The sequence below is a fragment of the Pituophis catenifer genome, unplaced genomic scaffold (genome assembly GCF_029215685.1).
Source record: "Pituophis catenifer annectens isolate HBS135680 unplaced genomic scaffold, rPitCat1.0.hap2 SCAF_3, whole genome shotgun sequence".
NCBI lineage: Eukaryota > Metazoa > Chordata > Lepidosauria > Squamata > Colubridae > Pituophis > Pituophis catenifer.
In genome coordinates, this window is record NW_027256883.1 from 31,802,344 (window position 1) to 31,828,090 (window position 25,747).

The window sequence follows — 25,747 nt, forward strand, 5'->3', positions numbered from 1 at the left end:
ATTATATCCATTTTAGTGTAATGATGCATTGAAAATCTTCAAAGACAAATATTGATTTGTTCTTTTCTAAAACCCACTAATGTATGTATTTGCCTTAAAGCAGGAATAAAAAATAATTTATATATATATATATATATATATATATATATATATATATATATATATATATATATATATTGGCTCATAAATTTTTGATGATCTCATCATTATGCTGTAAACATTTAAGTGCAATATCACTTGACTGTAAATATGATGAACATAAATCATGCTAATCATAAAAATAGCTTTTACAAATATACATTTGTATACAGTATTTCTTTTGCTTTAAATATGTCCTTCATATTATCATACAAGTCATTGGCTATCTGACATCAAAATAAAAAAAAAATACCAATGATTAGCCAGGAGAAACACATTTACAGTCTAAACCATAAAAGTATGACAATCGCATAGTTTTAAACATATGTTTTAAAATTTTGAATGGCAGTCTCCATTTCCAAAAGTAAATTCAGTTCTTCATACAAATTGAGTCAAAGATGTTACGAGCTGACAATAAACTGTAGTTTACATTTTCACACAGGGAAGTCTATGAATTATCTTCTCAGCTTCCAAAAGGGTTGTGTAAGGGTCCCAATTCATTTGATCTGTAGAAACTATAACATAAAATATAGTTGTGTTTTAAAACATTTCGAAGAATAGATAATAACATATGTAATTAATAGGAAAATTTTTATTTTATAGAAAGCAATTGATTTGGATCAGTTTTGTGGAATGACAAATATTAATCTTTTCTCCAATTCAAATTTACTCACCCGAATTGATATGACATGTGCAAGAACCTACAATTCTCTAGTTTTCAGCACCGACTACCTAACCAAGTGCTCTTAATGAGGCAAAAGTAATTCTGAAGTTTCTTATTCTTTTTCCAAGTTAAAAGCAGGAGTGAAATCCAAATTTTTTTACTATCGGTTCTGTGGGCATGGTGTGGCTTGGTGGGCGTGGCAGTGGGAAGGATACTGCAAATCCCCATTCCCTCCCCACTCTGGGGCCAGCTAGAGGTGGTATTTGCTGGTTCTCCGAACTACTTAAAATTTCCACTACCGGTTCTCTAGAACCTGTGAGAACCTGCTGGATTTCACTCCTGGTTAAAAGTAAATTAAAAATTGACCTATTTCCTAATTTGGTTCATCCACACAATGGCACTAAACTTGGGTAAAAAACATTTGACATTCATTATTAATGCCGATGTACTTAAAGTTTGACAGCTATACAAAAACTTTCTGCTTCTCAAAGTAATGTACTACCGGTATATGAAGAACAAAATGAAGTGCTGAAAGTAGGTTCCTGTGAAATCAATTAACAGACTGATCAAGTAATCTTTCAAGGGTAGAGATAGAGTTATGAAATTAGAGGCATTAACATTTTCCACATATTGTATGAAGGTCAACTAGTCTGTAGAGCTACTATTATACAATTCCTATTAATGAAGTCACTTTGAAAACTCTTATCTGCAAGCTCTTTCTATTATTTGTAGTACCAAATTGACAGAACAGCTGAACAGAAGAGGTCTATTTTGTCCTCCTTCAGTTTCTTTCCTGTATCAGAGGCAGCCCTGAAGATAGTTGAAGAGCTCTGTTGCTCTTCTTAGAATAAAAGCTCACCTTGCAGTTTTTGTTTGTTTTTCTTTGTTTTCTTGCTTGTCTTTTTCTATTATATAAAAGTCAAAAGCCAGGTATTACTGAAGATACATTTTTAGCTTGTTATAAGTACTAAAATGCTTCCTTATGCTTAAGAGCATTGTAAATAATCTATTTTTTTTTTAAAAAAAAAACCCTGCTTTGCTGTTGCTTAAGACCTTAAGAGATGGGCACCGGCAATCTCAATAACTAGCAGAAAGTACATAAGGATATTTGCAACAAACAGGTTTATTTTAATGAAATGGGAAGGAAATCCATCTCAGAAGTTCACAAAGAATTAGCAATGTAAATTGATAATGCCATTATTACCAACATTCTCAATCTACAGTAGAGGTCTCTAATATATTCATATTACGACTCCTAGCAAAATCAACTATACAAATGATAGGAGCAGCACTTTAACACATCTGGAGGCACTCATATTGGATAAAGCTACTTTATTAGATTTATGCTTAGATTTCACCACTGTATGCCAGTCTCCAACTTTTCTGGTAAAGAAAGAACTACTTTACTGGGTCCCTGAAAATCTGGCCCCTGAAACCTAACTAGGAGTTTTTGGTAATACATGTCCTGGGATTTTGCTTGCAATTTTTATGCAAAACATGAAGTACCGTATTTTTTTTTAATCCAGGAAAAGCTGCTCTTGAGTGAAAAGTTAAGCATTCATATGAGAACAGAAAGATTTTACAATAGAAAGTTTCATTATATTCATTAAAAAAAAATAGATGGGATTTGAACATGAGAGGAAAGCAATTAAGTCTAGCACCATGCCTAAGAAGTTTTTTTCCAGAATAATGGACAGTTGAAATAAATGAATTGAACATTCATTTGTTAGTTCATTTATACAGAATGGAGCAGTAATCTAGTTGAGTGCAATGCTAGCTATATTAAGCACAGAACGTCTGATTTTCACTTTTTGTAACGTAATTTTTTAACAGTTATAGTTTATTAGAAATATAATATGTTTAGAAAGTCTGACACAACAATACTTTCCAAGTGATCAAAAACTTATTTTTAAAAATTAGTTCTATTGATATTTATCTAGAGAACCACAAGCTTGAATTATTCTATAATAGTTCCACACATGGATGGCAAATTCATTTAGTTCACAGTTGAACACATTTTCAGAACAACATACAAAGAAAATCATTCAACCTTTATAGTTCTACAAATTGTGTATGGCAATTGCATTTTGTCTGCACCTACCATACAATTCTGGGAAAAGATATGCTTTTACTTTCTCTCTCTCTCTCTCTTCCCCCCCTCCCTCTATCTACTATCTATCTATCTATCTATCTATCTATCTATCTATCTATCTATCTATCTATCTATCATCTATCTATCTATCCATCCATCCATCCATCCATCCATCCATCCATCCATCCATCCACGTGCTTTCGAACTGCTAGGTTGGCAGAAGCTGGGAAAAGTAACAGGAGCTCACCCCGTAATGTGGTACTTAGGAATTCGAACCGCTGAACTGCCGACCTTTCAATCAATAAGGTCAGCATCTTAGCCACTGAGCCATGTTTACTTCATCATTAAATGTTTACTTCATCATAAAAAAAACATCATTAAAAATGTTTACTTCATCATTAAAAGGTACTATCAAAAGTGCTGGAGATGTAGTTTTAACCAGCCAGTGGAACACACTGAATCTGAAATGGAAGAATTGGGGTGAACTACATTTTGCATCTTATAAGATAGTCTGTGGTATTTATATATAAGTTTGTTTATTTATTTATTTATTGTTCCAATTTATATACTGCCCTTCTCCCGAAGGATTCAGGGCGGTGAACAGCCGAAGATAAAAATACATAGAATACAAAATTTAAAAATAGTTTAAAACAAATTAAATAGTATTGGCCCACGACAATTAAAACACCCCCAATTTAAAATCAAATTAAGAACTAAATTACTCAATTAAAAGAGTTAGGCCAGCCCGGCTTGTTGGAATAGAAAGGTCTTGAGGGTGCGGCGGAAGGTGCGTAGATCTGGAATCCTCCTTATCTCCGGGGGCAATTTGTTCCATAGGGCAGGTGCCCCCACAGAGAAAGCTCTCCCACTGGAGGCCGCCAGCCGATACTGTTTGACCGATGGCACCCCGAGGAGCCCCTCTCTGTGGGACCGTACTAGCCGGCGGGAGGCTCTTGGTGGCAGAAGGTGGTCTCAAAGATACCTGGGTCCTAAGCCATGGACTGCTCTAAAGGTGGTAACCAGCACCTTGAATCGCACCCGGAAGACTACCGGAAGCCAGTGCAGCTCACGCAGGAGAGATGTTACATGGGAGTGCATGTTGCTCCCACAATCACCCGCGCGGTTGCATTCTGGACCAGTTGGAGCCTCCGGGTGCTCTTCAAGGGGAGCCCCATGTAGAGAGCATTGCAGTAGTCCAGACGAGAGGTGACGAGGGCATGAGTGACCATACATAAGGAGTCCCGATCCAGAAACGGCCGCAACTGGCGGATCAGGCAAACCTGATAAAACGCCCCCCTGGCCATGGCCGCCACATGTTCTTCCAAGGACAGCCATGCGTCCAGGAGGACACCCAGGTTGCGAGCCCTCTCTGTGGGGGGCAACGACTCACCCCCAATAGTCAGTGATGGCACCTGCTGACTATATCGGGACGCCGGTAGCCACAGCCACTCGGTCTTGGAAGGGTTGAGTCTGAGCCTGTTCCTCCCCATCCAGACCCGCACGGCCTCCAGGCAGCGAGACATCACATCAAGGGCATCGTTGGGGTGGTCTGGGGTGGAGATGTACAGCTGAGTGTCATCAGCGTACTGATGGAACTGCACCCCAAAACCACGGATGATCTCACCCAGCGGCTTCACAAAAATGTTGAACAGGAGGGGCCTCGAGGTCAACCTCTGTCCCACTGTCAACACAAACTGCGACCGGTCAGAGAGAAAGGAGAACCACCGCAGCACGGTGCCCCCCACCCCCAACCCCTCTAACTGGCGCAGCATGACACCATGGTCGATGGTATCAAAAGCCGCTGAGAGATCTAAAAGGACTAGGACAGAGGAACAACCCCTGTCCCGAGCCCTCCAGAGATCATCAACCAATGTGACCAATGCCGTTTCTGTGCTGTAGCCAGGCCTGAAACCCGACTGGAGCGGATCTAGATAGATCGCTGGTACTGGGGAAGTTGTCGCGCCACCACACTCTCAACAACCTTCGCCAACCTTATTATTTATAAAGTAATAATAAACATTTCACCAGGCGCTGATATCCACTGATGTAATTCATAGTTATTGCAATAATACATAAATATTACCTATTACATTAATCATTTCAATATGATTGTGGCTCTGATTGAAAATATCCTAATGTCAAATAATTCATCAGATGTCCTTTTTATTTTACAAAAAGGCATGGCATCAATTATCTGCAGTGACTAATCCTCAGGCATAATAGCCTTTCAAAAGAAAATCCATGATAGACAGAACTACAATCACACCTAATAAGAATTATTATTACAGTATTAATAATATTCTGTTGGTATCATTCCAAAGAATAACTTTAAAAATCCTAAAAATGTTTTATTGACATCATTTCTATTTATTAAAAAAATATAAAACAGCACTTTAGAACATGCTACTATTATAGTTGAATACTGCACTGCCTTTTAAGTTGTGTTCATGTTGGGTACCTAGGATATATTCTTGCCCTCTCTAATCACAAAGGCAAAGTCCTGAATTCCATGAAGAATTTATCTAGTTTCATTTCATTATTTTGCTCAGGGCAAGATGGAAACTCGAGAAATGTTTGTTTTCGGGGTAACTTAGGCTAAAGGAAGACTAATAATCAGCAGCAAGACATCATGGAAGAAAGTTCCGTTTTTGGAAAGCAGGGCAAAACTAAGGAATTGCATTATATAATCTAAATTGTTCAAATTAATATTTCTAAGAAATAACTTCCATTACAGAAACCTTTAACTTTTCCATGTTTTCTTGAATTTTGTAGGGCATAATGCAATCTGCAATATTAATATAAGGCTGTTAAGAACCTGACATTTGACCTTTAAATGCTTTGTGATTCCAATCTGAGGTTGCCCCAAACCTCTGTTCTCTGAAGAGGCCAACTAAACAGCCATCCAATATGTTGGGAGCTTATTGTGACTGTGCAAATCTTTTGTTGGAAGAAGCTTTGCAACGTTCAGGAAGGCGCAGGCATATAAAGTAGTCACCTCTTTTCCCTGGTTCACCCAGCTGCTTTGCAAACTCTACTTTCTGATTCGGCTTGCAAGAAAAGTGAACCTAAATAGTGGTGCACATACACAGATGAGAAGCAGCTAAGAGCAGTTGTTTCCAAATAAGCCACAGCAATTTTGAAAAAAAACAACAACACAGCTGCATTACTGATTCAAAGAAAAGTGCCTTGTAAGATTTCCCATGCATTGCAAAGTACCTTTTTAAAAGAGAGCTTGCATATTATCACCATGAATATGCCTTATTCCTAAATGTCTTCTGATACGTTACTGACCCAGTGTGTGTGTGTCTATAATGACACAATCTTTTTGAGGTAGCTAGATAAGAAGCAGCTCCGAGTATCTTACTGAAATTATACTTATGACTACTGAATTTCAAAACATCTGTTTTAGTATCCAAGGGTTTTAGAAGGTCTCTGTCTGAGTTATATATTTTTAAAAAATAGCTCAGTTTATTTTTAACAACCTGCATTTTCCAGATGTGTTGGACTCAATTACCCAGCCACTAGGCAGTTAAAGTTAAGATATACCTGGAAGATGTCAAGCTATGAACAGAACTATCTCTACACAACACCGATTCCACTCCCTAGGAAGGGATAGAAACAGGAGTGAAAAAAAGTCAATCTTGAGAGAAAGAAAGAGAAATAAATAACCTTGTTATAGGGACAACAAGTATATGTCTCTGTTAAAAAAAAAGTACAGAGAAGATTTGTGTTGGAGACAGAGAGCACATCTCTTGAAATGTTTTTTTTATTAAATAATGAAAAGAAAACAATTCTAAGTAAACATAGCTTCCTTCCTTTAAAAAAAAAAGATTAAATACTTGCATGGCAATCTCTTTTACTGCTTTGTTTCTTAATTTCAGTTAGCCCTCTTGTTTTATAAGTATAGGAACAGAAATCTTTTCAGGCAGTGCAATATTTTGCTGCAGGAGAGAAGCCCAGCTCTCTTGCTTAAAAAATAATAATAAATCAGATGCTGAGAAATGAGGATGTCATCCAGTTTTCATCCCTTTCTAGGAGTGGAATTAGTATTGCACTGGTGTCAGTTCAAATCTTTCTCCCTCCAGCATTTTTGTGTGTGCTTACGTCTATGTACTAGATAGGGTTGAGAAGGGAGATATCTTTATATTTTAATTCAGAATGGCTGCAAGATAAAAGAAATAACAAGGCCACACATTTTCTTCAAGGTTAGCTTCAAAAACATAGGGACACTTGAAATTTGAAATCACAGTAGCCTATATACTTTTATATATTAAATCAAACATTTCATTCATTTCAAATTTAATCCACCATCTTCAGGAAATAATCTGTGGTACATTCCAACTGGCTAGAAACCCTTTCAGCAGCTGTCAGTCGAACACATTAATTGAAAGCGAATTCCACCACAATCCAGAAGAGCTATGCCCAAGCAATTAGGTCTATTGCTTTGCATTAATAACTTGACAAAAAAGTCATTATGCTTTAATTTGCCCTGTCTAAAATATGCAATTGAAATGCTTTCAAGCTAGTTTCAGTAGGGGAGATGTGATGGATATTAAATTTGCTATTAACGTTACTGCAAGCATTGAAATAATAGTATTCATAAAACATTGCTTCTCTCTAACAAGTCAGCAAAGAGAGTGCAGGGCAAAGAAAAGGCATTATTGGTGTAGGTGACAATGATAGTGATGCAAATGGCAGCAGTCCCTTGTTACAGATTCTGTCATTGATAGCTAAATAGGAGCAGAAGGTACATCCATCCCCCATACCGTCTTCACATTTTCCAGGGCAATTTAAACGCTTCCCAAAGGTTCTTTCACAATTGCAGCAGATTGACTCTGCACCCCTGGAAAAAAAATATCTTGACAAAACCACTTTGCGTAGTTGTTTGTTCAGTTGATCTTTAAGTCTTTTTCTATGCAACAATTTGCTCCTGAAAAACTCTTTAAAGAGAATCTTTTTGCTTTTTTCAGAATCACATTAACAATGCATAGGCATAGTGCACATCACAGATTACAAAATCTGATGACTCTTGTGTTTTACTTCTCCTACAGCTATAAAATAGTTCCAGCTATTCACGGAGGTAAGAGATGACCTTGCTGAACTCTTTTATGCTGCTGATTTTTGCTGTCAGCAATAATTCACAAGAGAAAAGGAACGTAGCTCTATCCTTATTCGGAAGCAGAAGCCATATGACTGCTATTCCATAGGCTAATTGTAGTTCTGCTTATGACAGCCTTATACATTTAAGATGCACAAATGAGGAACAGATTCCACCATCTCCTTCTGTGCTTTGGTGCCTCCTTAATTATTGCCACTAAGTGTTGATGTGCCACTAAATCACATTATCAATAAAGAAGATTGCTTAGGACGGATGTGAGATGCTCCCCTGTTTAGTTCTTTGTCCAGCTCACTCTATTAATTCCTCTCATTGGCCCGCTCCAGCTTTTGGCACCTTGTGAACATTATTTAGAAGGCAAGATCAGTGTGATAGGAAAGTATCACCCCTTTATCACTTCCTTTTGGCCAATTTGCTTTCTTGTCTTGTTAAAAAGGTTTGCAAATTTGGAGAGTTCCATAAAATGCCTTTGTTGGAGAAGACAGTTTAAAGGAAAAAAATGCAGACATTTGATTGGAAGTAATAAGTACGATGTGACTAAACACATTATTCTCAAACATACACTCAACCACAACCCCCAAATCTCTATATGTAATTTTCCTTTATTCCCAGATATTGACTACACTGCAGGCTTTCTTTTGCCATCAATAAGAGATGAGTCAATACTATTTTGGCAACGTGTGTTGGATTTGACTGAACCTAAATTTTGAGTAGAGGCAAATCTGTAGTTTAATGAGGCAAAGCAGGATCTACAGGAAATAGCATAAAATCAGACCTCAGTGCTTTGTGAATGATTCAGGATGCTGAAGATAATGAACTATAAAACACTGAGGTAGAATGAGAAGGTGGGAGAAGAATGTAATGATTTGTAACTGCAAATCTTTCTTCTACTTAAAAACATTTTATGGGGAGCTCTATACTCATCCCCTCTTTTGTTGCAGATGACTCAGAATTCCTCTTGAGCATTTTGGATAAGAAATATGTGATTGCAATAAATATATTTTGAAAGTTAATTTATATTTTGAGAAGTTCACCAAATTTATTCCATCATTATTTTTTAAAATTAATTTTCAGGTTTGACAACACATCTAGAGAGTATATTGGATACATAAGTATCAGCTGACAAATGTGCATTTGATTTTTGACATTTTTCAGATTTATCACTAATAATAATATTTTAAGTTAATATGTTGCCTAACTCCCAGTGCCTCTGGGTGGTTTATGCTAGTTTTGGACAGTTTTGGAATAAGACACTTAGAACTTAACTCATTTTAGCTCCTCAGTTCAAGAGATATTAGTGACTTCACTGAAATCCTGGTTATTTGAATGGTTGTTTCCACAGGGATCAGATTCAAAGCTCACTTTTAATTTTGCAGGACACATACAATATATAAAATATGTTTTCATAGCAGAAAACCTCCGCTATGGGATAATCTCAATTTAAAAATAAATTTGGTATAAACTAGACCTGATACAAGGTTACTTTGGTTCAATTTACATCTAAGGAAGCCATTTTAAAATAACACAGAATTTAAAAATTAGTTTGATTTAGCCCAAAATACTTACTGGCATTATAGTCAACTTAAGCACTTGTTATTTGATTTATTCAGTAGAGGTGCAATTGCTGCGTTACGTTAAAGGTTTTAGAAGAATTATCCATACAGTGACCTTTTTTAAAGGAAGATTATATTAATTATTTACTTAACCTTTGGAATAATGCTTGAAAACCCTATCCTGGTAAGCAATAAAGAGTTGCATTAAAGGTATAAAATTCATTTCCTATTATCTTAAAATGGAGACTATAAAGCAACAAAAAAGTGCTTTTATGTATTCTGGATATATCAGATAATATTTATTAACAGTGGTTATAATCACTCTGCTACTGTAGATTAAATTGGAAGATGGAACATGGTAGCCACCTCTTGTTATTCTGTTTCCCCTTTTCTTTACTGTACATAGGACACTTGTAATTTCTTACCAGCTCATTACTACCATCCTCATCAAAATCTTCCTCTATCCCATCTGTCATTTCTTCTCCGTCCCCATCCAGCCCTCCTTCAATAGGCTCTTCTGTAGAGTTGTCGGCATTCTCTGATGTGCATTCTTCTTGGATCAACTCTACACAGTCTTCTATTTGTTTCTTTTGAATTTCTGGAATATACAAATTACCATATAATTCCACTTGCATGGAATTATCACATTTATAGATTATTAAAAATTATCAGAATAAAGGACTATTCATATAATTAATAGCACATTTATCAATTAAACCACATACCATATTTTTCGGAGTATAAGACGCTGCAGACTATAAGATACACCTACCTTTTTTGGGGGGGAAAACAAGGAAAAAAAAAACTGCCTCTGCCTCCAGCATCCATGCTGGTTTGCCGCAGCCCATTTGCTGCTGCCGCAGCCCATTCACCACCACCCATTCGCCACCGCAGTCCATTCGCCACAGCGTGTTTGGTGCAGTGCGTTTGGTGCTGCCGCGGCCCATTTTCCACCATCACAGTTTATTTAGCGCAGCCCGTTCACCACTGCCGCGGCTCATTTGCCGCCATGGTGGCCTGTTCATCACTGGCCTGTTTGGCATGGCCCATTCGCCGCCACCGCGGCCCACTCTAGAACAGCTGATCAGAGCCACACCAACTCCCTTCTCCCGCAACACTTGCTGTATTAAGACATATCAAAATTTTCACCCACTTTTGGGAGGGTGAAGTGTGTCTTATATTCCAAAAAATATGATAGTTAATTAACTTATAGACATTGATTTAATAGAAGGGAGTAGTCTATATATTAGTATAGAGGTCCATTCTCTATCTTCTGAAGACGATGAAAGTTGAGATAACAAGTGGATAATAGTTCATATCAATATGAACAGTGATAACAGAGAACCAGAGATGAGTTTTGAAGAAAAAATGTATAATAGTCTAATTAAATCTAGTCCAAAGGAAAACAATTCTGTGAACTGCCATGAGTAAATGATTGGGAAGAAAATAAGATAGTACAAAAGAAAGTTATTGAGCAATTTGGTATCCTAAGAATGAGAATGGTGACTTCAGAGTAACTTCTTAGAAAAGGTCTATTTTAAATATGCTCTATAAGCATGAGCTTATTCTATTATAAAGGAATTTTGCCATTTTATTTGCTCTGAAATTTTTGTTTTAAAATTACTTTTTTATTTTGGAGCAATTCAAAATTTTTGAATAGCTATTGCAAAAAATAAAAAAATAAAGTCTTCTTGTCCACAACAGCTGTTGCCATTGCTAATAGTGGCATTGATTTTTTAAGAGATACTGAGTTACAGATTTCATTAAAGGATGCATAAAACTTATTTAGTTTTAATTGTGAACTGTTTCACTTTTGGATATTTCTTTAATTCTTTCTTTAATTCCATTTTATTGTATTTTATACTGTTGAATTATTTAGCCAATTTGTTCCCATTTTTTAAATTCAACTGAACAACAGAAGATTTTTTTTGCATTGTCTTGCAAACAGTCCAATAGGGATTAATCCCAAATTGTATAAGACATTGTATGGAGGGTTTTTTTTGGCAAAGAGGGGAGTCTCATTAACATTACATGTGTGTCTAACTAGATATGAACTCCAGTGAATCAAGATTTAATTTCAAATAAGAAGAAACAGCCAAATGTTTTGGAGAAACCCTATTAAAGGACTGGCCTATCTTTTCTTCTTGACTCAATAAGTTTCAAGAATCAGTTTAAATATTGTATTCTCTATTCAGGAGAATACTCAATAAAAGCAGTTTTCCTATAATGTAGATTATAAATACATCCAATCTGTGTCGGTCACAAGGACCAGAGGTTTAGTCTGCCAAACTGGAGTAATTGGATTCGTACTGGAGCCCATCCTGGGCTCCAGTACGAATGGGCTCCAGTTTGGTGAGAAAGAAATCCAATTTCTTTCTCACCAAAACATTCTCGTCTTGGAGCATTCTGGTGAGAGAGAAGTTCCCTGAGGATGGGCTCCAACGTCTGAAGATTCCAGCTTGGAAGACTAAACCTCTGGTACTGGCGGCCAACCCAGATTAGATATACTGTAATATAATCTGCGTCACAGGAAAATTGTGATTTTATTGTTACTTGTCTCTCACCAGAGAGAATAAATTGCCTTTTGAATTTAATTTTAACTGGTGGATCATGATAGAATTTTTAAAATTTACTTCAATTTTTAGGTTTACATCTAAATCTAAAATTGAGGAAAACTTAAACACCTTAACTTAAACTCAAAATTTTAAAACAAACACCTTAATTTAAACACCTCCAAATTTTCACTGGTACCTACCTCCAACCTCGAATGACAATATAATTGATTTTACAGTGGATTAATTCATGTTTTAATGAGTTACTAAGAGTTATAGGCAATTTTGTTCTACCTGTTTGAGCTTTCTGCTGCTTTTCAATCTTCTCCAGTCTCCCTAGCAAAGAATCAATTTTTGTTTTGATCTGCGTTAATTCCTTCTTGATTGTCTGCAATTCATCTGATTTCACTAAAAGTGAAAAAAGAATAGAACAGCAATAATAAAATGGTATAATATTATTTCTTTTAAGATTAACATTATACTAAAGAATACACTGCTAATAAAGCAAACATTTTTGGAAGGGAGTAGAGACACCTAAACATCTAATTACCCTTAGTTATTTTTAAAACTAAAGAAGTTAGTTCACAATGTATGCATGAACTCACATTTTGATCCTGCTGAAGAAGCTCCACTTGATATAGACCTTGATGTCCCTTTCATGGAGAAGACTCCTTTTCCTCTGCGAGTTGCTGTGACTGTTACTCGTGGGCGTTTCAATGGAATCACAGCACGAGGTGGGGCAGGAACCCGGGTGTGATAATCAAATAACCTTCAGAGAAATAGAAACAGAGGCTTCGGAATGTTCAATTGTAATTTTATGTTAGGTAGATTTTGCATACTAGGTTCTGCTCTTTCATATGAGAAAGCTGACCTCCAATATTTCAAAAGGTTTAATCAGAGTTAAATTACCGTGTTTCACCAAAAATAAGACCCTGTCTTAAATTTTTTTGAACCCTGAAATAAGCGCTTGGCCTTATTGCCATGCACTCAAAAGCCCGATTGGGCTTATTATCAGATGTCTTATTTTGGGAGAAACAGGGTAGATTTCAAGAGTTCATCAATAACAATATTTATATTTCATTATAGTCAGTGTGTAGCTGTTTTTTTTCCACGAAGAACATCATTACAAACTGACTTTGCCGTAATGTGAACATTTTTATCTATATAATTTTATTTCAGTCAATTAATTATGAAACTATTAAAAGCAATTCCACTTTCCTTTGCAGATGTGTTTGGATTACAGTTCCCTGTACTCTCAGAAATCATGGCCTTCCATAATATCTATACATATAAAGAGCACATAGCTAAGCTGACACATCAGATAAACTGAAGTACTTCTAACTCACAAAGAGAATGATAAGAACTTCAAGTGTTTTGGAGAATGATAAATGTCTTTCCTTGATACAGTCCTATTAACTTCTCATCAAATTTTAACTGTTTATAGGAATGAAAAACATTATTTGCACTGATATCATACTACCAACTTCAAATCATATTGGTTTTAAATATATGATTGTCATTAGATAAACATGCATAATTATGTGCATACTTTCCTGGAACAAGTTAGAATTGCTTATGGGTAAATATGCCCCCAAATGATCTACATATATATGATAATCAACAGGAGATGCCAATACAGAAATACTGTATTTCTGATTTGTAGTTTATGTGTTTGAAAATTTTTGCAATATATCTAAGCAGTCTGGCTTGTCTTTTTCCATAATGGTACTAATATTCTGTACTAATATTTATATGCATACAGAGTTCCCAGCACAACTACCAGCAAAGCTCTGTAGCTCTATTCATGGCTAGGAGAGCTTGACTGAGTGAAAACCTTGTCCAAAAGGAAAACAACAACAGCTGACATCTTATTAAACTGAGAAAAAAATATTTTACATATAAGTAACTAACTATAAGTATTTAATTTATTTAAGGATATTTAAACTTAACTGTAATGAACATCATTACATTTGTACATCAACATATAAATCGAAGGAAGGTTATCCTTTTATCTAAAGGATCTATCTAAAAAGCCTTTCCCATAGACCCAGTTCAACTCTAACACAATTCCTGATGATTTCCTGAGAAAATTAATGCTCTCTTCCCAATCTCTTATAATAAATAAAAATGCAGTTCATATATGCAAAGGCAGGAAGAAAGGTACACATACCGATTGTAGAAATCATCTCTGTAATAATCGTAATCAAAGACATAACCACTGCAAGAAGAGCAAAGAAAAGTCCCATGAAGAGATGAGGCAAATTATATTAGTTAATAATAATTTGTAAGGCATGAATCACAATAAGAATTTTTATCTAAGTTTGGTCTATGGTTAAGGCACCAGGCTAGAAATTAGGAGACTATGAACTCTAATCTCATCTCAGGCATGAAAGCTTCGTGGGTGACTTTGGGCCAGTCACTCGCTTTCAACTCACCTGACCTCACAGGTGGGGGAAATAGGAGGAAGAAAGGAGTATTAGATATGTTTGCCACCTTGAGATAATTATTAAAAAATAATAAAAGCAGGGCAAAAAAAATAATCTAATTTTTAAAGTAAAAATAAAAGTAATATCCTATATTTTGTTCATATATAGTACTAAAACTTGTTGGCATAATCTTTAATTGGATGAAATGGTATATCATAGGACAATAATTTTTTGAACCAAAAAAATGGTTCATATGGTCTAATATATAGAATATGTCCAAAATCTGAGACCCATGCCTCCGAAGAAAATGACCTTTTGGAAAGTTGTGGTTATGGTCATGTGAGCTTTATTTTTAATGTTTTTAATGTTTCATGACAGTGTCCCAGCCAGAGGAAGCTTTTGGATATGTGTTTCTTTATCCTCTGCTAGACAGAATCCAATTATGAGTTCAAATAGAGTTGTAAAAATCAAATTTAAGTTAAGGTGCATGTAAGCTTGAGTTGTATCATGTCCCCCCTCCATCCCATGAAAACAACATTTGTGACTCATGCAAAAATATTTGCCTCAATTCTCTCCCTCGCCTACCACATTTAAAAAGTTGTTCTTGAAAGCCTGTCACTTTCCTTGATATGAATGTCTAGGCATCAAATGATCACTTACTTTTATACCAAATAAAAATATTTATTGTGTGATTTTGATATACCATATTTTTCGGAGTATAAGACACACCGGTGTATAAGACGCACCTTAGTTTTTAGGGAGGAAAATAAGAAAAAAGCTGATTGGTAGGTGGATCAGTCTCCCAGAATACCCCCAATCAGCTGTTCCCAGAGGTGAATTTTAGCAACAGGTTCGTTGGTTGTGAGTTCTGTGCCTTGCTTTTTTTCCTGCTTCTGAAGCTCTGTTTCAGAAAAAAACTTTTCTGCCTCTGAAAGTCTCCGAAACAGAGCTTCAGAAAGAAAGGCTTTTTTTCTTGAAGCTCTGTTTGGAGGCTTTTTTTCTGAAGCACTATCTATACTCTGTTCAATCTTCTTTCTTTGGTATTGGCATGTAGATTAACCTCTTCCAATCTGTTGGTTATTGTGTCATTCTCCAGATTTGTTAGCATAATTTGGTTAGAACCTTTACTGATTCTTCTTTTGTTGCTTGCCATATTATTTTAGATAAAAGCCTTTCAGAGGCTTTTTTTCTGAAGCTCTGTTTGGAGGCTTTTTTTCTGAAGCTTTTTTTCTGAGGCTTTTTTCAGCCTCTGAAATCTCTGTTTGCGAGGCTGGGCAGGGCTACATTCGGAGTATAAGACGCACCCAGATTTTCATCCTCTTTTTTGGGGGGAAAAGGTGCGTTTTATATTCTGAAAAATACGGTATATATAAGCCAAATGGTAAACATATGAATAACAAAAACAAGCTAATAGCATGAACTTCCAGAATGAATCATTTTCTTTTCTTTTGAAAAATCCTGTTGAATCACTCACATCCCCTCCCCTCTCGCTATGGTAATGAAAATAGAAAATAAGAAAGAAGTAGATGAAAACATAAAGTTGAAAACTGAAGATGGTAATTTTTCTGAATCATAATAGATAATGACTGTCTCACTGGCAGTTACTGACAAGCATAATAGGCATTATTTGCCTAATTCACATCCATATGCAATTTACAGTCTATGTTATTATATATAACAAGAGACACATGCAACCTCCTTATTTCTTATAGAGTGATTACCGTATTGAATTGTTTTAGATTTAAAAATGTTGAGTTCCTCAGGCTATCGCTATGTGGAATTGTCCCGTTTATTTGTAGACATGATGATGTGTAGCTGGCGACATCAGCACACAAATGCCACAATTATGTGCTTACAACTTGACATCAGATACAAGTATGCAAGTCACAGCATTTTTATTATGACATAGATTTTGTCTGTTGTCTTCATACCCTCTCAGCCCTACAGATGTCCATGTTTTAATTCACTCATGCAGTAGGAATTAGAATTTTTATCTCTTTTCTTCAATACCAATTTTGGCCAAGTAGAAAACTTGTAGAAGAATGACTTGATTGGATTAAAATTGTTTTTTTTTTCTGATTTGCCGAACTATTGCTATTTTTTTAAATATGGAATAATCTTTTTAAAAAGACATTTGTTTTATGCAGATTCAAGTGGAAGCTTTCTTGTACACAGAAAAAGTTACTTAGAATAAGTTTGCTTTAATGCACATAGAGTAAGTTCACAAATATAATGACAATATTTTCTATTTTCTATAGTACCAGAAAATGGTATTTATCCCACCTCATCCACAGCAGTCATCTCTTTTTAGCTAATTTTCCTGTCCTAAACTCTGGCAACCTTAAAATCATAAAATGAGAAATAGTATAAGCATAGGCAAACAAGGATGGGGAAAAAAGTTCTAATACAGCCAGCAACTGGCTAACATGAGTCTTTTCTCCTATTATTACTGTAAAGCAAGGTAATATAATAATATTCATTAAAGTCTCCTTTAGGTTGGGCTCAGCTCCTGGTGACTTCAGAAACACATCCATGCACCAAGGTGCTTTGTCACTGCCTTCTTCTAGAATGTTTTCTGTCTTTCTAGTCTAACCTATACTCCAGGATTTCTTGGATTTCCACCCAAATGTTAACTAGTCCTGACCTGGTTGACCAGTGCATGGCACAAACTTCTTTTGTTGCACTAGGATGACAGGTTTCTATCAATAAATACACAAAACTGCCTTTAGCTGTATATCTTAGCAGATGTTGTTTTATATTTTACTGAACTCTTCTGAATTATTTTTAGCTGTGAACAAAATTCATAAACATTTCTGTAAAAAACGGATAGTGTCTACATCTGTGTCTACATCCAGTGGCTGGATGTGAGGTGTTCTAGGTGGAGTTGGCAGATAGAAGCAAGTTAGAGATTTTGCTGGTGTAGCAACCTCCCGTTACTTAGCTAGTTCCTTTCCTGAGCTTTTTCAACTTTGAACTGGCCAAGTGGTAACTCCTAGCTCTGTATGTTGGTGGATTTCTACCTTCATAACTTTAGATTGGGGAGAAAACAGTTGGCATGGAGTTGCAATGGAGGAAAGGAGAAATGCAACAAATGAAATCCAATAATGTGCTATCAGTCTTCCTTTTATATAGTAGAACTTTTCTTTTCTTTCTTTCCCTGTGCCATTTCCAGTCCCTTCTCAATCTAGATAGTCCCCAATTTCCTACCCTGCATGTAAAAGGACTATAGAGAGATGCACAAATCATCCTAATGAAAAATGTTCTCTTAGGACAAAAATTAATTGGATGCAGTCTTACATGTGTGTGTGTGTGTGTGTGTGTGTGTGTGTGTGTGTGTGTGTGTGTGTGTGTGTGTGATGAATTTATTAAGTCACTCATATATAATATTGATTGTTTTTGCTGCCAATGATAAACAGCATTTAATCTGCAAGAAGCAAATAGTAGTTATAATGAATTGACATATTATAAAATGAGACATAATGATTCTTTCCAAACGTAAGTAAAGTCTCACTTGTTTTGCCCTATTTAGTTCTTGTACATGATTAAACATTCACATAAAGAATTCCATGAGGATCAGAGACATGAAAATTATTAATTCATCTACAATCATGCAATGTACTGCTCATTGTATTATTTTGCTCATGATGAAGAGCTGCAATTACCCCATATTGAATTTTGCAGAATTGTACATTTCTATTTCAAGCAGGGAAAAGATAATATTCTCATACTATGGCATAAAAACTGTTTTAAGATAATTCAGAGAAAATGGACTGCATCAAGATTATAACTAGGATGTTTGAATCTGAAGCCACAGTAAAGCCCAAGGATGTCTAATGCATGAGTTGTTACAATTGACAGAAAGAGAAAATAGAAATGTGCAACACTGACTACAATAATTGATGAAGCTGTTTATTCCTGGTATAAAAAGTATGTGCCTGGCATCCCATCGTTCTGGCTCCTTGAGTAAGGTTGGGCTAAGTTTCTCTCACTCCATGGGGCTAGAACTGAGAACAGGCTGGCAGCTATCTGTGAAAGATGCTTGGTTATAACTTCTGAACATCCACCCATAGTAAATTTAGGATTTTGAGGATGGAGGCTGCTGTTGCAGAAGTTCCTTCCTCTAGGCCCCCAACCTTTTGGGCACCAGGACTAATTCCGTGGATAGAGGATTTCCCGTGGACTGTAGGGGGCATTGTTTAGCATGCTGCCTGCATCCTGTGGATGTGGCTTAGCTTGTTTGCATGCCGCAGCCTGATAGGGGACTCCTGTTCTAGATCAAATCAGTTTCTTCTTCTTCCAAAGCATAAAGATTTCAGACAAAGGTTGCACTGCAGGATTTCCATCATCTTGACCTCTGGGTCTTTGAGGTTTTCCCCGTCTTCATTTTTATAGGCCTAAAATGTGCTATAATGGGATTTTCAGCATGTCCTAGGCTTCTTGAGGCAAAGTATACAGTTTGGCAGCTTGTTTGTCACTCTTTGCTTCTCCTAATTGGCCTTAAGGATTCGGTTTCTGGGAAATATAGGCAGGATGGGAGGTTACTAGATATCAGAAAGGCTTTGCCACCAGTAGGGAAGCCCTGAGGTCTTTGAGACTTAAGATCTTAGAATTTCATGTTATAGGAAAGCAAGACTTTTTTCTGAAAACAATTAGCTTTTTGCTATTGCCTTTGATCCTTGGTAGGACACTTTAATCACTTGGAGATGCAGTTCCTGGAATTCCAATTTTTCCTTAATTGGAAAATTAAGTCTCCTCTCAGCTGGAGGGATGCTACCTAATGACATAAAAGGTAAATGAACATATTTATAAGAAAATTATATGAAGGGTGTTTAAGAGTAGCAGCTGTTTTCCAAGAAATACACCAATGATACTATGAGTTGGCATAGTATAATTATTATTTCATATTGATGGCATTATTACTACTATAACCTTACATGTTATATTACTGTTTCTCCAAATGATATATATTGGACAGTTCTCCCAATACAATTAATTATCCCTCCCGCTGACATAATCAAAGAAAAAATTATACTATGTCTGCACTCGGGTGGGGGAAAGCTGATGTGAAATTTTACAATGAATTTGCTGAAACTCCTAAACAACAGAATCTGAGCTCTGTCTGAAAATCTGCAATTTAGTGCATCTCTATTCCTGAACCACTCTGCACCAGACCAGGAGAACTTGTCATATTCTTTCCTGTTACAGCGTTCCAACCAGTGGTGGGATTCAGCCAGTTCGCACCACTTCGGGAGAACCGGTTGTTAACTTTCTGAACAGTTTGGCACGCTGGTTGTTGTAAAAAATCATTAGGGCAGAGAACCGGTTGTTAAATTACCTGAATCCCACCACTGGTTCCAACGTTGTGTCCTCCAGGTGTGTTGAATTTCAAATGCCATAAATCTCAGTTAGCTAGCATGGCCTTTGGGAGCTGAAATCCATTACATCTGGATAGCACTTGATTACAAAAGGCTACTCTAAAATGAAGATTCAATTCTCTTAGTGGTTTAGGATTAAAGCTGAAACCCATTCAAAATGCAACACTGATTTTCAAATACACAAAATGGACTAGTCTTATTCTGACTATGTACACTTTATAACCAAATCCTAACGGGATATTTCTTTTTACCCACAAGAAGGTAAAGATGTCAACTTGGAGAAGGCTGATTTACATAATAAAAATTAAGTGGTATAAAGTTGCAGATTCTTCTAGAACCATTTCATTCCAAAAGTTAAAGTGTCCATTTGATGACAATTATCTTGTTAAGGAAAGGAAAGAATAAAATTGGAAGTGATGGAAAATGTTTTTAACTTGTATGTTAGCTCACTTCAATTTAACTTAGTGTATTTTTATCTGTCTGACTGTTGTTTGTTCATTCTTAAGCATAGTTATTTTGAGGTCTACATCAGAAGCAGTTAAAATATATGTGTAAAAGAAAACCCTAAAAACCACCCACTCTACCTCTGCTGGTAATTACAGACTTCCTATATCATTAACAGGTTTGACAATCTGCTTTTTACAAAACTAAATTGGAAGATTATTTTTAGTGAATTTTGGTCAGCTTTTTCACTGAAAAGTTGTCTTTGAAATGTTTGTTGTTCAGAGGATCATCTGCAAGGAAAGAGCTGTTATATGTCTTAGGACTTCTGTTCAAGGAACGAGGAGAATACAGGTTCACAAAGATCCATACTCCATATCCATAGACCAGGGGTGTCAAATGCACGTTGTCACATGACCCTCCATTAAACTGGGCATGGGTGTGGCCAGTGCGTGATGCATCTGGCCTGTGGGCCAGCCGTTTGACAGCCCTGCCATAGACTATCTATATAAAACCACTACAGGTAGGCCTCAACTTAAGACCATACATTTAGTGACTGTTCAAAGTTACAAGGGTGCTGAAAAACTGACTTAAGATCAGCCCTTGCGCTTACAAGTGCTGCAGTGCTCCCTCCTCATGTGATTGGGTACTTGACAATGAGCATTTATTTATGATGGCAGCAGTGTCCTGAGAACATCTGATTACCTTTTGTGATCTTCCCAGCCAGCTTCTGATAAGCAAAGTTAATGGGGGAGGCCAGATTCACTTAACAACCACAGCAAAGGTAGTGAAATCAGGTGCAGTCACATGATGACTCACTTAACAATTGCTAAGAGATGGAAATTCCAATCCCAATTATCATAATAAGTTGAGGACATCATCTATCTCCAGTCTACAACACAGTCCTTTCAACAGTTCCAAGAAGGCTCCACACCCATTTGCACTACTCAAGTTGACCCTGATGACACAGATAAACCTCTAGGTGGCCTCAACGATTCTCTAAAATAATGCAAATGATGAGGTATCTGCAAGGAGCATAAATCCTTCCATTCCCCAGCATCCAGTCAGAGCTGAAAAAGCTTCTTGAATGAGAAGCAAAACAACTTCAAAGAAAAGTTGCCTCTTGAAAAAACACCTTTGGGACCATGACCTGGATGACTGAGAATCTCCATAGACATCTGGTATTTATGTTATTTAAGTTGTGATAGCAATACTGATAAATAATCAGGATCTCTGTTGATTCTTTGATAGGACTATTCTTTAGACAAGAAAGCAATTGGAAATGATATTGTAGTGACAGGTATTCCTCGACATACAACTCCAATTGGGACAGAAATTTTTATCATAAATCATAGTTGTTACAAGTCAAGGCACTTGACTGGACCCTATTTTATGACTCTGTTTATGGTGGTCATTAAGTGAATCAGTTGCAGCAATTGCAATTTGCTGTCATATGACCATAGAATGCTGCAACCAGTCGTAAATACAAGCTAATCGCCAAGTGTCCAAAATGCAGACATGTGACTGTGGACGGGGCCCACAGTTTTACAATGGCTATATGTGTGTTTTATGGGTTGTTAAACATCAGGTCATAAGTCAAGGATTGAAAACGTCTGAAAAAGATATGCTTCCCCAAATACTATATTTTTCTATTCATTACTGAAGATCTCCAAAAGTAAATGAAATATTCCTTTTGAGTAGCTGAAAGCTACTGAAAGATATAATTAATGCAGTTATTTTTTTCTAAAATTAAACCAAAATGTTCTTACTCACCCAACAGAAAGGAAAGGTTCTTTTGATTCAAGTCTGTTAAATAAAATAACAAAAATAGTTACATTTGCTGAAAAAATAATGCATGGTACAAGGTTTATATTGTATGCTGTAGCTACACAAAATAAAGACCTTATATTTTCCAGGATTCAAGGTCTCACAAAGGCTCAGTACCCCAACAATTCAAGTTAACATTCTGCAATGCATGAGTGCCTTTCCTCATTCATTCTGCATTTCAGAACCATGATTTTGAAAGGACCAGCTTGTGTCTGGTTCCCTCACAAGAGATAAATCATTACCATTGCTAGATCTGCCACTTCCCAGATCAGCTTACTGAATCAGCAGATAGGTCTTCTCCAACACACTCTGCTAGCCCTTGCTTGTCTACGGTGCCATCTCAGCTGCAGCTTGTGAAGTCCGTCCTTCCTTCCTTCCTTCCTTCCTTCCTTCCTTCCTTCCTTCCTTCCTTCCTTCCTTCCTTCCTTCCTTCCTTCCCTCCCTCCCTCCCTGAAGGACATTGCTTTCTTCCACAGAATGATAATTTAATCCCTATCTTCTTGCTAGCAGATAATAACCAGCAGATAAAAAGGTACAAATAACCTTTTCTGTTGACTTGTTCCCTATGACCCAGAAAATCCAGGAACTTGTCATTAATTTCAAAGGTACTTTGAAACAGTCCAATATTCTAATTTATCTCTTTGGGCTACTGTGAGGGTCAAAGAGGTTGGAGAGATCTTGAACTCTGGTGGAAAACGAAATATAAATACATAGCTGTTCCAGAAGATAATCAAACCAATGATATGTAATGAATTTAAATCGTTAAGATTTCACTAGGTTGCTAATAAATGCAACTGGGTATGTGTTTCCCTGGGAAAAAAAGAAGAGATACTTTATGTATGGTGGCCTGTGGATAAAACACTAATTAAAAACAATTTAAAATCCATTCTGATGAACTGAGATTCAATTTGCTCAAAATATGGCTGCCCTCAGTTTGACCCTCTTTCAGTGTAAATGGTTTCAAGAGATTTGTGGTGATACAGTAAATTATTTAAAAAAAAAATCTTAGGCAAGAGACGAACACAATTATCTATTGGCCTTTCATTTAAATTGATCTTTAAATTAGTAACTTGGTGCTATGAAGCTAAAATCAAAATGAAGTCAAATTGGTATATGAAAGATTATATACTCTTAGGATATTTATGCATGTAGTATCCATGGTAATTCAGCAACTCAACTTTATCAGAATTCTTCATAAACACCAAAACTATATAAGTTTCATGCTATTGGTACCCATCCCCTAAATCTAGACCAGTGTTTCTCAACCTCAGCAACTTTAAACTCTGTCAACTTCAACTCCCAGAATTCCCCAGTAAGCATTACAATTGGATTGAGAAACTGCACTAAACCATTAATTGCTAGAGCCTGCTTCTGGTTTCTTTTGCTGTTTCTTTTGGAACCTGATCTATAATTGCTTCTGGCCTCGAAACACATTTGCCTCTCCTTTTCTGGAGGAGAGAAACATGTTCATTTGCTGTTTTAGCTTGGCTCGATTCAGATCTGACCTCTGACTTTTTCAATTAACCATCTTCAGACCTGATCTTGCAGGGCTCTGGTAGCATCTCAGGGTGCAGCCCAGCAGAATTGGGCAGAAACTGGGTGAGCTGTAATTTAACCATCAGTCTCTTTCCCTGTTTTGTTCTCCTCTCCTTTATCTATGTAATGGATCATCTTTATCAACCAATCCTCTGCCATACTTTCAGTTTGGAACAATAATAACTGATTTAATAGACGTGTCAATAATAATTATAAGCATAATTACTATAAGCATAATATAAGCATAATTATAAGGCCAGCATCCCTGTAGTTATTTAGGGCATATGAGAAGACTATATTGAAAATAATATATCAGGAGAATTATATAAATACCTTATTTTATTTTTCCCCCTCCACTGCATGAATTAGTTTGTCTTAATTATCAGTGCCAAATCCAATCTGTAAATCAGATGGAAATGGATCCAGATATTCAATATGTCTGGGATGACATGGTGAGCATCTGCTGAAGCAGCTTCATTATTGTTTTATTGCAAAAGATGGAAGGGTTTATTTAGAATACAAACTCATGTGAGAAATGATCTGATGCTAGGATGTTTATTGTGTTATAAGCTAACAGATGCGCTCCTGAAAGTTTAATAGAATAGCTGCCCAGAAGACTCTTTTGAAATACCCCTGACCACAGAGGCCCATTGGTCAGCAGAGGTCTTCTTTGTATATTGTTCTAAACTGTGGAACTTTTTTTAATGTAAAATTGCATTGAAATAAATTGTTTCTGAGACTCAGTAACCCTGGGAGCTTTGGGCAAATAGTACCTGTACTAAAAGCAGTTGTCTAGAGATCCAATAATTCATATGAGCTCTCAAATATTCTTTCTTCTAAAATGAAGAGTGCAAAAGAGAGGTCTAGAAGGTGAAAGAAGTAGCTACTGGCAGCTGGTCACTATTTCTTCCCTAGTTAGCAAGTTGTCTAACACGTCTGAGCCACTCCTACCAGTGGTGGGTTTCACTTACCTTTGCTACCGGTTCGCGTTTGTGCACGCCACTTCTGCACATATGCAGAACATATTTGATGACATCCAGGGTGGGTGGGCGGAGCCTCCTGCCACCGTTACTACTGGTTCGCCTGAACCAGGGCAAACCAGTAGCAACCCACTACTGACTCCTACTCATGAGTAGGGTAAAATAGATAATAGTCTCCTATCAGGCAGTTCAAACTTATGTAGAATTGACCTATCTCATAAAATGTTTGGAGTGCTGAGTAATTAACTGAAATTGCATTGCCTCAAATAGCTGAGGAACTCTATGTGTGGCCGCAACTCTGATAAATCTATCACACATGGAGATTTGTTCAGGTGACAAGAAGCTGAAGCTTTAGATAAGAGTCATGGTGTGCAGTGGTTGGAATGCAGTATTGCAGGCTAACTCTGCCCCTCCCAGGAGTTCGATCCTGACCGGCTCAAGGTTTTACTCAGCCTTCCATTCTTCCAAGCTCAGTAAAATGAGGATCAAGATTTTGGGGGCAATTTGCTGACTTTGTAAACTGCTTAGAAAGGGCTGTAAAGCATTATGAAGCAATATATAAGTCTAAATGCTATTGCTATTATTTAATTTGTGAAACATATCTTTACTGCTTGAAACCAGCCAAACTCTAGTTAGTTTACAGAAATGTCAATCTTATTGCTTAATAGGGGCGCTAAGGGAATGGTGCCAGTGGGTATCCCTGTATATACGATTTAGGTGGAGAAGTCCTGAAAAAGGCTGAAAGAAACATGGAAGAGAGGTTTTGGATTGAAACCAAGCTGCAAGTTCTAAAAAAATGAATGCTAAGAGTTGGCACCATTTATTTCCAGCAAGACTTCTCTGCCAAGGGGCAGCCGAATGGTCAGATATTCAAGCAAGGTTGAATATTTTACCAAGAAACATTCACTAAAAACTTCAAAAACACTTCATAGATTCTTTAATCAATCGGACAGCTTACCTGTAGAGAGCAGAAAGTGGTCGCTTAGTTCCCAGTTTAGGTCTGTATGGTTTTGGCTCTCCTGCCATGTTAATGTCTGAAAATAAGCA

The 25,747-nt window shown here is 36.6% G+C and overlaps 1 protein-coding gene across 4 annotated transcripts in view; it reads right to left on the reverse strand.

Annotated features, from left to right (window-relative positions):
* Window positions 1-564: 564 nt before the first annotated feature.
* The window catches only part of RALYL (RALY RNA binding protein like), a 95,512-nt gene continuing 70,329 nt past the window's right edge, over window positions 565-25,747 (reverse strand). The window contains exons 2-9 of one of the 4 annotated variants that reach the window (XM_070942157.1): window positions 25,659-25,734; window positions 22,131-22,163; window positions 14,286-14,333; window positions 12,721-12,884; window positions 12,410-12,523; window positions 9,989-10,161; window positions 1,662-1,707; window positions 565-653 (exon numbers count right to left, since the gene is read on the reverse strand). In XM_070942157.1, coding sequence (XP_070798258.1) covers window positions 565-653; window positions 1,662-1,707; window positions 9,989-10,161; window positions 12,410-12,523; window positions 12,721-12,884; window positions 14,286-14,333; window positions 22,131-22,163; window positions 25,659-25,734 — 743 coding nt within the window. The remainder of the gene's footprint in view (window positions 654-1,661; window positions 1,708-9,988; window positions 10,162-12,409; window positions 12,524-12,720; window positions 12,885-14,285; window positions 14,334-22,130; window positions 22,164-25,658; window positions 25,735-25,747) is intronic. The other 3 variants (XM_070942158.1, XM_070942159.1, XM_070942161.1) reach the window with 3 other exon arrangements.